The 17,886-nt window shown below is 37.1% G+C and overlaps 1 protein-coding gene across 1 annotated transcript; it reads right to left on the reverse strand.

The window, feature by feature from the left end:
* Positions 1 to 11,193: 11,193 nt before the first annotated feature.
* On the reverse strand, positions 11,194 to 17,438 carry hapstr1b (HUWE1 associated protein modifying stress responses b). Its single transcript, XM_051115137.1, has 4 exons — positions 17,052 to 17,438; positions 15,832 to 15,912; positions 13,572 to 13,847; positions 11,194 to 12,336 (listed from the first exon to the last, which is right to left on the reverse strand). Exons 1-4 carry the CDS (start codon positions 17,245 to 17,247, stop codon positions 12,095 to 12,097), a joined length of 795 nt encoding a protein of 264 aa, XP_050971094.1. The 5' UTR covers positions 17,248 to 17,438; the 3' UTR covers positions 11,194 to 12,094.
* Positions 17,439 to 17,886: the final 448 nt, after the last annotated feature.

The raw sequence follows: 17,886 nt of genomic DNA on the forward strand, positions 1-17,886 counted from the left end.
TACAGTTAAAAGTTACAACACCTTGATGGATTTCTTTCAGTTTTTAAGATTTTTACGTTTTTTTTTTCATAAAGAAATAGTTCATCCCAAAAAAAAAAAAAAACTGCTGAAAATGTATTCCCCCTAAAGCCATCCAAGATTTGGAAGAGTTGTTTCTTCATCAGAACAGATTTGGAGAAATTTAGCATTACATCACTTGCTCATCAGTGGATCCTCTGCAGTGAATGGGTGCCGTCAGAGTGATAGTCCAAACAGCTGATAAAAACATCTCAATAATCCGCAAGCAATCCACATGCTTATGAAAAGCTGCATGTTTGTAAGAAACAAATCCATTAAGACATTTTAACTTCAAACAAGTCCATTATTTATAATATAATAAGTCATCTCGTCTGAATCAGAAGAGAAATATGCTTAGATCAAGCACCATTTACAAATTCCTAAACAGGATGCACTGACAACAGGGAAATCCATTATGGATTATTATTATGGACTCAAATATTTGAGCAGAAGCAACAGTTAAAATGCTTTAATAATGTATTTCTTTCTTACAAACATGCAGCTTTTCAAATCACAATAAGTTAACTGATGGCTGGAGTGGTGTGGATTGTTTGTGGATTACTGTGATGTTTTTATCAGCTGTTTAGACTCTCATTCTGACGGCACCCATTCACTACAGAAGATCTAGTGGTAAGCAAGTAATGCAATGCTAAATTTCTCCAAATGTGTTCTGATGAAAAAACAAACTCTTCTACATTTTGAACAGCCTGGGTGAGTAAATTCTGAGCAAATCTTAAATTTTGGGTGAACTATTCCTTTAAGGCAGGAAATACATTACACAACTTTTAAAATTGGAACTGATTTTCTGCAAAATGTGTCACCTCCGACGGCCCAATCCCTATTTGCAGGCTGGTTCTTACTTTGGGAACTAGCGTTGACTCATCCAGAATGCAAAGCGTGGCACAAATCCGTGCAAAGTCATGTAGAGTATTCTAGCCTTTGGTATGTAGAGCAAATCTAAAGACACTTGTGCAATGGAAGTTTTCGTGAATGTTAAATATGGATGTTGAATATTCCAATTAATTCCTTCATTTACATTAGGGAGTAAATGAAAATGACAGATTTTGACATTTTTTTTGTATGAACTATTGCTGTAGCGACAGTCTCAACATCTTAGAATCACCCCTTAAAAATATCAATCGCCAGCAGCTTTCAGCCTGTGCCATATATACACAGTTTTTATGACTCAAACATAACTTTTTCCTTGAGATATTTAGCTGTTCCACTCCACATACACCTACGGCCTTTCCCGAATCAGAAAGCTTTTCATCAAGACTATAAATGCTCTCTAGATTAATCTCTATTTCAACCTCATTTCATAGTTGCAGCGAACGGGTGACACCATCCGAACGTCAGCATGAATCGTACAGTGACCCCAAAAGCGTATGAGATCAGACTTGCTAAATTTACTACCCTACTAAAGACAGGATGATTCTCTTGAGCTGCTCCTGCGGTCAACATATATTATTCAAAATAGTGCATAGGTCCATGCTGAGTCCTGCGACTGTGTGTGTGTGTGTGTTTGAGAAAGAGAGAGAGAGAAAATGTTCTTGCTGTGAAAGCTCTCATCCCAGACAGCACACCCTGCGGGAGATGAAGGGAGAGAGATAGAGGGTAAAAGAGAGAGAGAGAGAGAGAAAGGGAGAGGAAGAGTGAGACGGAGGAATCGAGAGTAAAAGAGTGAGTGTCTAGGGAATGCAAAACTTGAACTAAAGTTAGCATTTTCTGTCCGTTCTGATAAGTGCTCACCGTCTCTATGTGTGCGTGTGTGTGTGTGTTTGTGTCGGCCAGCTGGTCTAACCCAGATTGAGAAGGAAAACTTTGTGTCAGATGGAACATTGCTGAGTGGCCTGAAAGTAACAAAGCTGTTTTAGCAAAAAAAAAAAAAAAGATTTTAGATTTAAAAAAATAAAAAGATGTTTGGATCGATAAAGGACCGCTTGTCGCAACAACTTTATGGGACGCGACGTAATTGAAGTCTGTGCATGAAAGAGCAAAGCTCGTCTTTGCTCTCCACAAGAGACAAATCTGAGTTTCTCATCATCTGCTTGTGTATAACGAAAGCCATCTCTGTGGTCTTTGTGACTATAAAACCAGTCAAATCAGAGACGAATGTAAGACAAGCTTATGAAATTAGAACAAAACTCGAATATACTACAGACCAGATGGTGTTTGCAAAAATATGGTGATAATACAATGGAGAAAATGTATTTGTGAAGTATCACGAATGCTGAATTAAAGTCACAGTGACTTTCAGAACCCATTTTATATTTAAAAAGAGTAAAATGAGATGCTTAGAGAAAAAATTACAAGTGGGACTCATTTGGAGACCGACATTTTAGAAAAGCTTCATTATCTACAGCAATAGCCTAAAACAGTGGTTCTCAACCTCTTCGGCTACCAGCCCTCATTTGTTCACAACAATATTTGACAGCCGGATGACCTTTCCATTATTTTATTTTATTGTTATTATTATTTACTGGATAAGGGTTAAGGATTAAAAATATTTTCATTGGTGAAAATATTTTGGGGGTGAAAACTTTTTAAACTTGAAGATCAGGGTAATTTTAACATATTTTGTCTTCTGGGAAACATGTAAGTATCTAATCGAGCTTCTAAAGGGCAGTACTAAATAAAAAAAAATGACATTTTGGATAAATTATGAAAAATATACACATCTTCATTCTGTTCAAAAGTTTTCACCCCTGGCTCTTAATGCATCATTTTTCCTTCTGGAGCATCAGTGAGCATTTGAACCTTCTGTAATAGTTGCATATGAGTCTCTCAGTTGTCCTCAGTGTGAAAAGATGGATCTCAAAATCATACAGTCATTGTTGGAAAGGGTTCAAATATACAAAAATGCTGAAAAACCAAAGAATTTGTGGGACCTAAAGGATTTTTTTGAAGAACAGCAGGCAGTTTAACTGTTCAGGACAAACAAGGGACTCATGAACAACTATCACAAAAAAAAAGCTGTGGATCATTCAGGTAACAACACAGTATTAAGAATCAAGTGTATGTAAACTTTTGAATGGGGACATTTTTATAAATTCAACTATTAGTTTCTCTTGTGGACTATATGTAAAGAATGATACATATGAAATTCCCTTCTATGTAATGTATTTCTTATTTTGGTCAAATAATTAACATTTTGCAGATTCTGCAAGGTGTAAACTTTTGACTTCAACTGTATATACTTATTTTAAAATGCAAATTTCATTCATTTAAATGATTCTTCCATCTCTAACATCACACTTTTAAAATTAGGCCTAAAATAAGAAAAGAATAATAACTTGATATTAAAAATATCTTAAATTTTAGTTGTTTTTGCCTATTTTAATGCTTGTTTTTATTATTTTATTTTTTTTAAGTCATCAAATCGTCATATTGAGGCCCCCTTGGAAGTTTTCTGGATCCCCCTGGTTGAGAACCAGTGTTATAGTTAACTAAAATTATTATTTAAAAAAAAACTTACTTGAAATAAATTAAACATTAACTAAAAATAAATAAATAAATAAACATTAACTAAAATAAAATAGAAAAATACAATTATTTTATTTCAGCTAGTTGCCAAGACAAAATGTATCTAATAAAATATGTAAAAAAAAAATATATAAATAGTAATAATAATAATAATAATAAAATAGCTCATTACTATGTACAATAACTAAAATAAACATAATTTTAATAAACTATATAGACATTTACAAAAGCAAACAAACAAAACACACAAATACCAAACACAACAGCTTAAACTACCCAAATGAAAAAAAAATAATATATATATATATATATATATATATATATATATAAATAAAATAAAAAAAACTGGTTAACACTACTGGCCCCGCCCCCGTGGCCTAGATGACATCAGCTGTAAAGAAAAGTAATTTCAAAGGCACAGAAAGTTATTTGAAATAACATGCACTGATGAATCATGTACAATATGCCCTGGAACACGCATTGTGGAAGTAAATATTCTATTTTGATTTCATATTGACTAAACATTATATATTTGCAATTTATATATCAAATGCAAAAACATGATCCTGTCAGAGAAGGCATCTACAGATACGGACATTTGCGCACAAAGATTCTGGTGATAAAAATAGGCTTTTGTTCACTCGGAGGTGTTTCTGAGATGCAAGTAATTTCACAGAACCAGCCTCGGGGTCTCACTTTGTGTGTGTGGCAGAGATAGAGCCACAGACAGAGTTGCCCTTAGACAGAAGTAATAATATTTTGAAAGTGCTCCGGGGGCTGGGTTTCACAGACCATTCAATACATGAGAGGAACCAAAGTGTTTGTGTGTTTGCAAGTGGAACACGACCAAGGTGGACGAGAAAACGAGAGGAAGAGCAAATCTGTATTTGGGTTAAAGGAATAGAGGAATACACATAAAATCTACATCTTCTGATGAAAGTAAATGGGTAGTGGAGCTGCCAAGTTCCAAAAAAAAAAAAAAAAAAAAAAAATGCAAAAACGCACAATGAAGGTAATTCATATTTCTTATATATGATATATTCATTTGTAATCAACAGACCAAAACTGAAATCGTTTAGTTTGAAATCTCCCTGGCAGCTTTCAAAACTCATTTAAAGGAATACTTCACCCCAAAATGAAAGTTTGCTGCAAATTCACTTACCCTGAGGCCATCCAAGATGTAAATGAGTTTTTTCTTCATTGGAACAGATTTGGAGAAATTTAGCATTACATCACTTGTAAGTAATTCACAAGCAGTCCACAAGTAATCAACATGACTCCAGGCCAACAATTAACGTCTTGTGAAGCAAAAAGCTGCTTGTTTGTAATAAACGAATCCATTATTGAGATGTATTTAACACTTTTAAATGACAGTTTAAAGTTCAAATGCTTTTAATATGGAGTTGTTTCTTACAGACACAAATGTTAATTGATGAGTTGTGAATGATTATTTTTATGAGCTGTTTGAACCTCATTCTGACGGTACCCATTCACTGCAGAGGATCCATTGGTGAGCAAGTGTGCTAATGCTACATTTCTCCAAATCTATTCTGTTGAAGAAACAAACTCATCTACATCGTGAATGCTGAGAAAAGTATAAGCAAATTTTCATTTTAGGGTGAACTGTTCCTTTAAATACTGAGCTTGTCAGCCTCATTCATGTTGTTAAAAAGAATAGGAAATGGTTTTGTTGTCATTTTCATTATATTTTGCCTAGCATCTCCTTTTGGGTTAGACAGAAGCAATCGTTCAGGTTTTAAATGACATGAGGGTGAGCAAATGATGACACAAGTTTCATTTTATAGTGTGCATTATTAAGTGCTTGATGTGTTTTATAGACAGGCTTCTACAATACACATTTATTTTCTACTTTTCTCTCTCCTTCCTTCTCGTCCTCTCTCTCTCTCTCTTTCCCTCTACCCACTCATGAAGCTTTGTTTGTGATTTTTCTCATTCAGCACAGCACCAGTGAGCTCATCTTCTTTACAGAAATGTATCTCTCCAAGTCCCCCTCCCTTTCTTATTTCTCTTCAAAGAGACAGAAAACCACCTTGTATCGACCTTTTTCATGGCAAAACTACTTTCAAAAGATGCTTTTACCTCATTTACACACAATCTATGTCGAGAAGACGCGATCCGCAAGAGCAATTTGGTGTTTTTGACGGATTTGATTTTCCACGCTCTCGTCGTCACGCTTCCTTGTGTTGTTAACTGCTGCCCCCTAGTGGTGACTGGTCGGCATTGCGTGGCAAAGGATAAAAACAGCCTCAGTTTCTCCTCGCCGGGAAGGATAAATATTACTTCTAGATATGTAACGTGTTGCTATGGTGATGGGCTCACGGTTCTCTTTACTGAGAAGCGAAGATGATTCGGAGGACAGCAGCAGCGTAAAGGAATGCGAAGCCGATGACATTGTACGGTGAGCGGCGGACTGTTACCATAGAAATAGGGGAACGTTACACCCCTGAAGCGCGCGCACGCAAAGCGTGAACGCTTACTTTATCAATGAAACAACAGGTTTCGCGTGAGAATAAGGAAGGAATGGATGTTGTGAGGGGTTGGGTAAAACGGGTTCAAGAGAACAACATACAAGAAAGGTGTGTTGAATTTAAGAACATCTTAAAGAGATAGCTCACCCCCAAAACAAAACAACAACAAAAACTAATTCCTTGTCATTACTTAACCCTCACGGCTTTCTTAATCCGTGTGTTTTTTATTATTCTGCGGAACGCAATAGAAAATATTTTGAAGAATATACAGACGTATTCACATCAAATGGTCACTGAATAATTCAAACTGCAAAAACATTATTTAAAAGATGCTATTCAGTTTACAAGTCTTGTTTCTAAAGTCCTACTATCCACCTTTTTTCTGGCCGTAAGAATGAGCGCGGCCATTTGTACATTTTATGGGTCTGGCTTCCGGTCTCATCCATGTCCAGCTATTTTTATATGTACAAAAAATCGTTTTGCTGCTTGATCTTGCAAACTGGTGTGTCTTACCAAATTATTAAATTGGCTTGAGAAAGCCAACTTACTGATATGCTATTTTCTTCTGAGACTAAATCTGTCGACACTAACTCCTCCTAGAGCTTTAACTCTACAAACTCCAAACTCAGCCCAGATCTTCAGACTGATCTGGAGTTAGTTGCTATATCTTTTCTAACTAATCGGACTTACGGTTTTCCTAAAAAAGACTTTTAAAATTGGGAAAAATCCCATAGACTTACATTGACGGAATATTCAAATGAGCCAACACTTTTCAAATTCCAACTGTCAAAACTCCCAGAATCCTCTGAGACTCAATCAAGCTTCCCTTCTAATCCATTTAAACTCATTCAAACTCATCTATCTATGCCTAGCAACCAAAATCATGCTAGTAACTTGCTAATCATGCTATCAAAATGCTAGTAACTTGCTAATCATGCAAGCAACATGCTAGTAACTTGCTAATCATGCCAGAAACATGCTAGTAACTTGCTAATCATGCTAACAACATGCTAGTAACTTGTTATTCATGCTAGAAACATGCTAGCAACATGCTAGTAACTTGCTAATCATGCTAACAACATGCTTCTAACTTGTTATTCATGCTAGAAACATGCTAGCAACATGCTAGTAACTTGCTAATCATGCTAACAACATGCTAGTAACTTGTTACTCATGCTAGAAACATGCTAGCAACATGCTAGTAACTTGCTAATCATGCTAACAACATGCTAGTAACTTGTTATTCGTGCTAGAAACATGCTAGCAACATGCTAGTAACTTGCTAATCATGTTAGTAACATGCTAGTAACTTGCTAATCATGCTAATAATATGCTAACGAAATGCTAATCATGCTACAATCATGCTAGAAACATGCTAGTAACTTGCTAATCATGCTAACAACATGCTAGTAGCTTGCTAATTATGTTAGCACCATGCTAGTAAAATGCTAGTAACTTGCTAATCATGATAACAACATGCTAGTAACTTGGTAGTCATACTAGAAACATGCTAGCAACATGCTAGTAACTTGCTAATCATGCTAGTAACATGCTAGTAACTTGTTAATCATGATAATAACATGTTAACGAAATGCTAATCATGCTACAATCATGCTAACATGCTACTAACTTGCTAATCTTGCTAGAAACATGCTAACAACTTGATAATCATGCTAGTAACTTGCTAATCATGCTAACATGCTAGTAGCTTGCTAATTATGTTAGCACCATGCTAGTAAAATGCTAGTAACTTGCTAATCATGCTACCAACATGCTAGTAACTTGCTAATCATGCTAGTAACATGCTAGTAACTTGATAATCATGCTAGGAACATGCTAATAACTTGCTAATCATGCTAACAACATGCTAGTAACTTGCTAATTATGTTAGCTCCATGCTAGTAAAATGTTAGTAACTTGCTAATAATCATATAAGCATGCTAACAACATGCTAGTACCTTGCTAATCATTATAACATCATGCTAGTCACATGTTAATCATGTTAATAACATGCTAACAACATTCTATCTATCTCTGACAGACTGTATTGCCTTCAAAACATCCAAACGTTAACCTTTTAAAACTACTTTAGAATTCAAACTATTTCAGACTGAAAACCATCAAACTTAAAACTTTTTAAAACTCTTTAAACTTTTCAAACTTTATAAACTTTTCAAACTTTTTTAAACTTTCTGGTCCGGCTTTCTCAAGCCAACCTAAAGTTTGTCTTGACAAACTTTTTTATCTAGTTCTAATGTATTATCTTAATTATGAACACTGGTTTGTAGTGGAAACCTCGTTATTGACATCATTAAGCCCCGCCCCTTTTTAGCGCTGCTTTTGCTGTCTGTCTTCCGGTTGTATTTCCACAGTGACCTGACAAATTTATGAATGAACCGCTCGTTTTAAAATCTTACAGGTCTACTGACATTTGTTAAGACATTTGCTTTAAACACTACAACCCTCACGATAATTTTTGTTAACTCTACTATACATAAAGCCAGTTTACCAAATAAATTACTCGCAGTGTTGGGAAGGTTACTTTGGAAATGTAATAGGTTACAGATTACAAGTTACCTGGTTTAAAATGTAATAAGTAGTGTAACTTTTCAATTACTTTATTAAAGTAATGTAACATATTACTTTTAATTACTTTTTGATTACTTTTCTAAATTTCTAATATTTTCAACTGTTAATCACTTTGAAACATTTAAACCAGACAGAGTTAACCTTACAGTAGTGTTCAACACTGATTACTGTCAGACTTTCAAAATCCTTCAGCACTTGAATTAAGATTATAATAAGTAAGGGATAACATACATCTTTATTTTGCGATAACAACTGGGTGAATGTACATTATCTCACTTATTACATATCTGCTTGATAGATTATTTAGATGTTTCCTGTCAAAATTATTAGACACGAAACACTGATCTGAGTTGAAATATTTGAACGCAAAGCTTCTATGAAGAAATCAGTTGCTAGCAAACGGCAGGTTCAAACTAAACATTTTAGGGATACAGTGCAGTCCTACCAGTTTTCTTACACAACATTTCACCACATAAATAATTAAGTAGTAGTACTAGTTTGTTAGTTATCTTATAATCCATTACAGTGTACAAAAAATAAAAAATAAAATAAAAAATGGCAGCAGCTGCGTTTGTATGAAACAATAGAGCAAGTCCACGATACCAGGGTGACAGAATTAAGAAATTGTACACATAATATTGAATTAGGCTTTAACATTTTATTAGCTAACCAAACGCAAAGCTTCCGCCAAGAAAAATTCTCAAGCATATAGCACTGACTTAAGTTGCCCTGAAAGAGTATGAGCTGTGTAATAATTAAATTTAAAGCACAGCCACCACAAATTCAGACTTTTTTTTTTTTACTTATATTTTTGGGCTTCTTATGCCTTTTATTGTGATAGGACAGTAGAGAGATGACAGGAAAGAGGGGAGCGGGATCGGCAAAGGACCTCGAGACGGGAATCGAACTCGGGTCACCGTGAGCACAGTTGCGTTATATGTCATAACAAGATCATAACATAAATAACATCATAACAAGAAATAATTTAGAAGCCATAATACTGGATTTGAAATCAAATGTTTGCATAGTTCTGACAGAAAACACTAACATCTAACAATGCCTTGGAAAAAACAATCTTAAAAAATAAAGTTTATGCATAAACCCAAATAGGAAATAAAACAGTTATCGAATAAGCATGTGTCCTATTCTGTCCTAAACTCCTGAAACATTGGTGCCTCAATTTAGAGCAGTCAATGCAATTTAAAAGAAGTCAATTAAATCTGTAAGTGGGGGTGGGTGTATGTGAAAAAATTCAGATGTAATCCCCTTTGTAATCACTGGCATTTTTCAAAAGTAACTGTAATTTAATTACAGATTTTTTCTCAGTAACTGTAACTAATTACAATTACATTTATTTTGTAATTAAATTACGTAATTCCGTTACATGTAACTAGTTACTCCCCAACACTGATTACTCGATGCCATAGAAATATACAGAGCTACCGCAGAAACAGAAGTTCAAAGACAATATTCTAAAGAGTAACAAGCGTGTCATATCTGGGAAGTCGGTGGATAGATTTGTGTTGTAGGTGTTATTCGCTCATTAACCGAACCGATTCAATGAGATGTTCCGATTTCATTTTTGATTAACTGTCATATTATAGTCATATTACATTTATATGGGATCTCCTATGAGGTTTATGAAGCAGCTTTCTGAACGTCATTCTGTGAAATAATTTTATAACTGCAGTATAGAATTTATTAAATCATAAATGTAGAAGATATAGGAGAAAAAAATAAAAAATTACACAAGTTAAGGGAATAGTTGGTAACACTTTACTAATTTTTTAAATCATTTTTTAATCTTATTTGATGTTAATTTTAAAATCACAATGCACTGTGAACAAACATGAACGAACAATGAACAAATGTATTTTTAACTTAACATTAACAAAGCTTAATAAATAATGACATTGTCATTTTTGAGTGAACTGCCCCTTTAAGCCTATACATATGGTTTCAGGTTGAAATGTATATGATCGTATAAGAGAGTGTCTTTGTCTTAAGTTTTGTTACCATTTTAATGGTGCTGTTCTGCAATGTCACTTTTTTTTTTTTAAATATTCTTTTAGAAGAAATGTTTAAAATAGTTTTGGATGGAATATAGCATGTCACACTGTTGACACCGCTTGACACGTTGTCACCTGCCAAACACATTTCTACAGAAACGCTGAGAATCATCTCCGATTTGACATTTGATTTCTTCAGTTCTGTCCACACACTTCCTTGCACGTTAAGTTCTATGAAACCCTATTAACTCCCTTTTATATTTCCAGTATGCTGCATATGAGATGTTAAAAACTACAAGTGTTGGATTATAGCTAGTATTGTGGGGCCATAGCATCTCCAGCCAATGGAGGTGCATTCACAGAGTGTTCAAACACAGCTGAACACATGGGCACAAGCAATCATTCTGAAAGCATTATTATTGGCAGCTGTTGTTCACAGATTGTTAAAGGAACAGTAACAGATTGCACTTTTGATACAACAGAATGTACTTTCAATATATTAGCATTTTAATCTAGTTTAAGGATAAAACCCTATTTAGACAAAGGTAGCAGAGAAAAAGAGGTAGTTAAAAGCTTGATTTCTTTAATGCAAGAATCATTATTGTACATTAACAATTCAATGGTCTCTGCACAGCTTTTTTTACAATATGTACCACAAGTCTATGTCAGCACCTACAGGTATTTACATGACATAATGTTACACTGGAGACAAAGGTGCTGGGGGGAAAAGAGTGATGAAAGATGATGAATGAAAAAAAGATGGATGCTCAGGAAGAAAACAAGAGTGATTGAGAGATGTGCATGACAGCGGATGCATGGCTATCACAGCACTTGTGCCTGCTGCTAGAGCAGAATTAAGAGAAGGCAAAAAAAAAAAGAAGAAAATAATCATGAATAACATTGTCAATAATATTAAAATAAAACATTTGTTGCTTTTCAAAGCCGCAGCGTGGTAACTGAGAGCTGGGGCAGTGACAGGTGCTGGAGGAAGAGGCAGGTACCACACATACACACAAACACACTCTAACACAAAACTCAATCGCTCGTTCACACACACACACGCACATCAAGTACTTGTACACACACGCAATCATACAGACATTGCTCATTATGTTGCGAACATGCACACAAAAATGTTTTCTTGTTCCTGCATTCGATCACATCTCAGTTCAGCCGTAACACAACCTTACACACACACACAATCAACTCACGCAGCAATATAGTGAATGAGGGTTGTGTGTTTGTCAACAGGATCCTATGGAAGGGCACTTAGGCCTCTGCACTGAACACCATCTCCCACCAATCACCTCAACTGGGCTCTGTAGACCAATCGGAGAATGTGCTGGGCTGTGGTGAGCACTGTTATTGGTTGCTTTTATTTCCTGGTCTGAATAAAGATGGGAGGATGACTGAGGAGTGGCATTTTTTCACGCATTTCGCTGTTGTTGGTTTCTTTTTCTTAAGAGCTCAGATCATCCTATTGCGTTTGTGAGTGGGCGAGTCTGTTATGACATCATTGCACTGGGCGGAGCTTCGTTTACGAGTTCCGTTGTCGAGGTGGAGCGCCATCTCCTCGGCAATGAAAGTGTTGAGGTCCACGTCGTGGAGACCGTTCCTGCGGCGGCTGGGGGCGGAGCTGGCGCTCAGGTGTGTAGGTGAACCTGGGGCTCCGGAGCGCATACTAATACTCGCCATGGCTCCGCTTAGACCTTTAACACACACAGGTAGGATGACTTAAACACATTTCACAACCCCTAGTTCATCAAGACAACAAAATAACAACATGCTACAACTATAACCATTAAAAAAATTGTTGTTGAAAAATACAGAACCCTGCACATTACATATATAAAATCATTCCCAGCAAGCTGAATCAAAATCCCCATGACGTTTTTGGCTTTTAGTATGAGTTAAGGTTTTCTATAAGCTACTGTGTTTCAAAACAATGACAAATTTACAAGACAAGCATTCAAAACTTAGTTTCTAACTTCCGCTAATGAGGATCAATGATTTTGATGACATCACCCTGCACTTCAGCTTCTCAAACTTTGTCCAATCAAATGCTCTCTAGAATCCAAAGCGTCCCACCCCCTACACTACAAATAGATGCTAAAGCGGTGGCTGAAAACGGTCACTTGTTCACAGAATTAGTATTTTCTGTACAGCGAATGACACAGTGCACTATATAGGGGAAAGGGAATAATTCAGTGTAAATATGCTTTTCATTGGGACAAAAGAAGTCTGGTTTTGTGCTGTGTCACACATGTAGAGAAACGATAGCATGGAGCGGATCATATATGCCCGAGTCGGTGCAGACAATAAAACGTATCGGAAACATTTAAATTCTACACAGAATGCTGTACTTTATAGCAATATGGATGAAATTGTGGCTGTCAAATGTGACTTTACTGAGCTCAACGGCTCTGGCCCAAGCTGTGATATAAAGGAAACTATTGGCTATTTAAAAAGGGGACTGTTTGATATGTCCCGTCCTTTCCTTCTGTTTTCACACTGAATAACACTGTGGGTTATAAAGCACATCAGTGGACCTTTAAGTCATGGGAACAAATTCTTAATTTGTGCCTCTGAATGAATCAAAAGAAGGGAGAAAATTAATAAAACGAGAGAACAAATTCTTAATTTGTGGCTATGTGCAGAGCTCTGTAAAATGACATTATTAAGTCTAGTTCATATACTCAGAAAAGCATCGCCAGTGACATTTTGCTGTATTGTGCCGTACTATCTCTATGACTAGAGGCCATAGAGTGAGCTGCAGTGGAAAAGTGTACAATGCATATTGCCCAAAGCAAGAAAGCACTTTATATTACACGCTTCAAAGAATGTCATAAGACATGTTTCTTTGCAGTTCAATACAAATGAGATTTCAGATATACATATTTTGCAAATCAAGCAATTAAATGGCACTGTCGTTAGGCTCACTCACCATGCAGAGCAATGGCCTCCCTGAAAGGCTGCAGGTCTGTTTCTACAGATGAACTTGTCTCCGAGGACGTGGGTCGGCTTGGCGACACCATTGCAAGTCTTGGCGGAGCCCTGGAGCTACGTGGCGGTGGGGCTTTACCACATAGGAAGCTGATAAGATCCTCACGCCGAATAGTCCGCCTCCTTTTCTTCACCCATGCCAGGACATCTTTGTTTCGTCTCTGATGACCGATCTGAATACCCAGCTCATAACTCCGCTGATGGGCATCAACGCTCTCTGGAAGATGGGGGGAGAAAAAAATCCTTGGCATGAGTATTTCTGTATGTATGTCAGGAATCAGCCTAGCTGCATCAGGTCTCCTAATGTTTGATGTCAGTCACATTTAAAAATTCTAATAAGGGCTTTTGATTTCAGAAATTGCTCTACGGCATCAATATGAGAGCAAGTATTTTATGTGAAGAAACAGAGCAGCACATAAATTGTTGCTGATAATTAAAATAAGAAGCTTTTTAATAACGTAATTATGTAAATGTTATATCATCGATTTCCAAAGCAATTGCGTAACAGCATCAATTCTCATTCTGCCAGAACAGCAGCAGCATCATCATCTCCTCAGGAACAGCAGCCACTGTTCTTCAATATATTTTCAATCCATAACAGGCAACAAATAAACCACCTCAACCATAACTGGCAGGCATGAAGATTTGTTTCAATTGACAGGGTTTCTATTGCCAGGCTGGAACCAGATTGAAATGAATTATACGCTCAGAAAATCTTGAGATGGGGTGCATGATTCAAGAAAAGATAAAATCTCACTAAGGTCTTTATAAGAAAAATGAGGAGGTTTAGAAAATACACTTGGACTGAACAGTTTCTGGTTCGGTCAAAGGTCAGTCAAAATTGTGAACTTCCATACTAAAGCATCAAACTTCAGCTGGTCACATCCTATATGCCTCGAAAACGTCTCACAATAGCGAACTTGCTAAATCAGTCAATATGTAGGCAGTGATCTCCAGTAAACTGAACAAACAAACACTCCCTGTTCCTGACAGCTCCTAATAACGCGACTCCAATCATTCACATGACACATCTGACATTCTCCCCACCACATCATCTCTCATTACCCCAAACCAAACAGACAAACATCTGAATGAGGACTCAAGATTTGCTAGCAGACAATAGCGTACACATTATTGTGATAGGTTTAAGTTTTCATAACTGCAATCTAATAAATCACAACTACCCTAGGCTGTGAGTAAGACTTCCACTATTACAATCAGATTCTGCCTGGAGAGGGGAATACAGCAACAGGGTTTTAAGAACTGCTGTCGACCATGTAGTTGCTAGTCTATATGAACAACCTACAAATCACTGTTCAACAGCTATTTTTTTTTTTATGGACAAACAGGCGTTCTCCATTATATAGTAGGTTCTCAGATTTTAATTTACCTCAATTAAAAAACAAAACATTGTACTGTGGTTCTTTCTGCAGGTTACAAAAAGTGTCTTGTTTTCACTATAAGTGGTTGAATTACTCACTTTACAGATTTATTAGAAAACAGTTTCATAGCCTTTCAACCTTATTCTATTTTGTTGTAACCAAGATAGATTTACATGATTAACTAAGCAAACAACAAAACGCTCAGTCAAAACAATGACTCTAAATGGGTCATATTAGTACCTAAACGTACATTTTAATACCTTCCCAACTAGCAGTTTTGTACCTATTTTTTCTGAGAGTGTAGGTCCAACCAAAGACATTGATCCTTACAGCCTGCATTCTAATGCTATTGGTTTGTGCTACAGTTAAGGTTCACACCAATGACCTGTAACGATAACTATTCTAAGTGTTAATTTCAAGTTCTAAAATAATCATTCTAATTTTATGAAGGAGAAGTCCATGCCACAAGTACAATTTTATCAGAAATTTTTTTCCCCAGATGATGAATGATAAAAACATTAGCCAATCAGAATCTGCCTGGCTTTAAAGAGCTCAAACATTTAAAGCGGCAGACGACATAACAGAAAAGTGTGCTTATAATATGTATGCATTGGTGTGGACACTAATATAGTTATTATTCTTAATGAGAATGGGCCCGTTGTCTTTAAAAGCACGAAAGACCTTAAGTGAATTAACAATAAGTGTGATTCCAATATAAAAAAAGATGCAAGATACAGTAAACTGCAGCCCAATTAATGGCAAACCACAAACAGTCACTTAAAATGCAACAGTTCCTATTAAAAAATGTTCTCAACTTACCTTTGTATAGGTTAGTGACGGCAGTTGCAGCATTTTGAAAGGGAACCCATAAGGAAAGCCCCTGTTGTTGACATACTCTATCTGAGGGAGTGAACAGACAGGAAATGTTTACGTTGCAAGTAGAGATACATCATTTCCCGTCTTTTTATGACACATACATTTAGCCACCGTGTTAAAGAGAGCCAAGAAAACACCCAAGACAACTAAACCAACATCAGCTTTATATTTAGTACCTTAACGGCCTCTCACACTGGCTGTGTTATGAGATAGCGAGCTGCCTACTTAAACAGCACATTTGGTCAGCATAAGCGCGCTTGGAATGTTCTAAAAGCGTCTATGATGACCATAAGTGCAGCTCTCTATGTTTTGAGACACAGCCATTAATTACACGACGTCTAAATTTGATATGTAGCAAGAGGACTCTACGCCATTTTGTTGAGTTGCTTTAGTTTATCTGATTGTACCGGCTTGTCCAAACCACAACATTGAGTAGAAAGCGTGCACTCGCAAATTAAACCAGCTTTATGGCGTGTTATGTATTTAATAAGTAATATGAACAAACCCAGCTCTGACACAATAACTCACAATCTTTGAACTTAGCCTGCTAATCCTGCCTTCGCCATTTTGTTTCGCATACTATTATTGTTCTCAGCGAAAAGTCACGATTTCATCAGCTCATATTATAGTTTGCATCCCTAGATCTTTTTGTCTACACATGTGACGTTTGAGTTCACAACAGAGGAGTTTTCGATCACAGATCGAGTTATTTTCATCAGATGAACTCCTCCCTGCACTTCGCCATTTTGTTTTGCTTGATAAGACAACCAGCTGGGTGACGCTTTAAATATCGTAAAAGACGTTTAAATGTACTGTAACTAGTTTTATCAACAAACAAAGACGGGTAACCGGTGACACTTCTCAACTGTATCCTCACAGAAACGTATTTGTGTCAGTTTACGTTCCTCGTCTCCCACTTAGCATCGATGCTAATCACTAAACGCCACCGACCTTCAAAACAGCCAAATAAGATGGGAAATAATCCGAATTGAGTCCTAAACATGTGTTTTATTGTAAAACCACCCTTCTGGGACTTAATTAGCCCGCATTAGATTTAGTTTGCCGGCTATTCGTTGAGCTTATGAGTTAGTGTCCTTTGTTTGCCAGTGTCAGCTAGCCGGCTAAAGCTAGCTCTCAGTGACTTTTTATGACATATTTCGCACCTTTATACAGTTGTGCGACGGCGGTGGCCGAGTTCTGGAAGAGATGCCAGAGTTTTTGCTGGCTCTGTTCGGTCTCCTCTTCACTCGGTTCTTCTTGCTCGGCCTCGGCTAGGCATTGCCGCTCCCATTTGGAGAACCAGTGCTCGGGTCCGTGTTCCTGGATCTCCGCTTCCCCCTCCTCCTTCTTCTCCTCCATGGCCGCAAAAACACTTAAACCGCTGCTGTAATGTTGTAACGTTCGCTTAAAAAGTTCTCCGTGGTGATTAAACCCGGCCGTGGTCGATTGTCGGCGGCGGCCTCATCGACAGCTGTTAGTTTACGTCTGCATAGCGAACGGTGCTTGCACTTCTCCGCCACACAGTCGATGAAAACAACTTAACGTTGCCGAGACTCAAACCCCGCCCTCTTGAGTTATGCTCGACGCGCATTGGCTGCAGACACGCGGGGGCGTGGTTGGGCGTCAACGGCTCAACTGTTCATTAGATGCGTCAACTGTCTGTCATCTGTCACGGAGCGACAATGAATGAAGACACCGCCCCTGTTTATGTGAACAGCCACACCAAATACTTTAGCCTCAAGTACACTGAGTAGGAACGCAAGATTGCGCAAGCCCATAATGAGTCCCTATTCATGCTGCGAGTGTCCTTAACAAAGTCTTTTCCTGTTGCCCCTCTGTTCATTACAGTTGGCGTCTGGTAAACAAAGAGAAAGGGATTTTGATTATACAGCATGTTGTGATGCCTTTCTTTGGCCTACAGAGGGCGTCATTATACAAGTACACGAATGCATCTTTCGTGCTCAAAACCAATTTAAAGTCACAGACGTCTACAGGTAG

Source organism: Labeo rohita, chromosome 1 (genome assembly GCF_022985175.1).
Source record: "Labeo rohita strain BAU-BD-2019 chromosome 1, IGBB_LRoh.1.0, whole genome shotgun sequence".
NCBI classification, from domain to species: domain Eukaryota; kingdom Metazoa; phylum Chordata; class Actinopteri; order Cypriniformes; family Cyprinidae; genus Labeo; species Labeo rohita.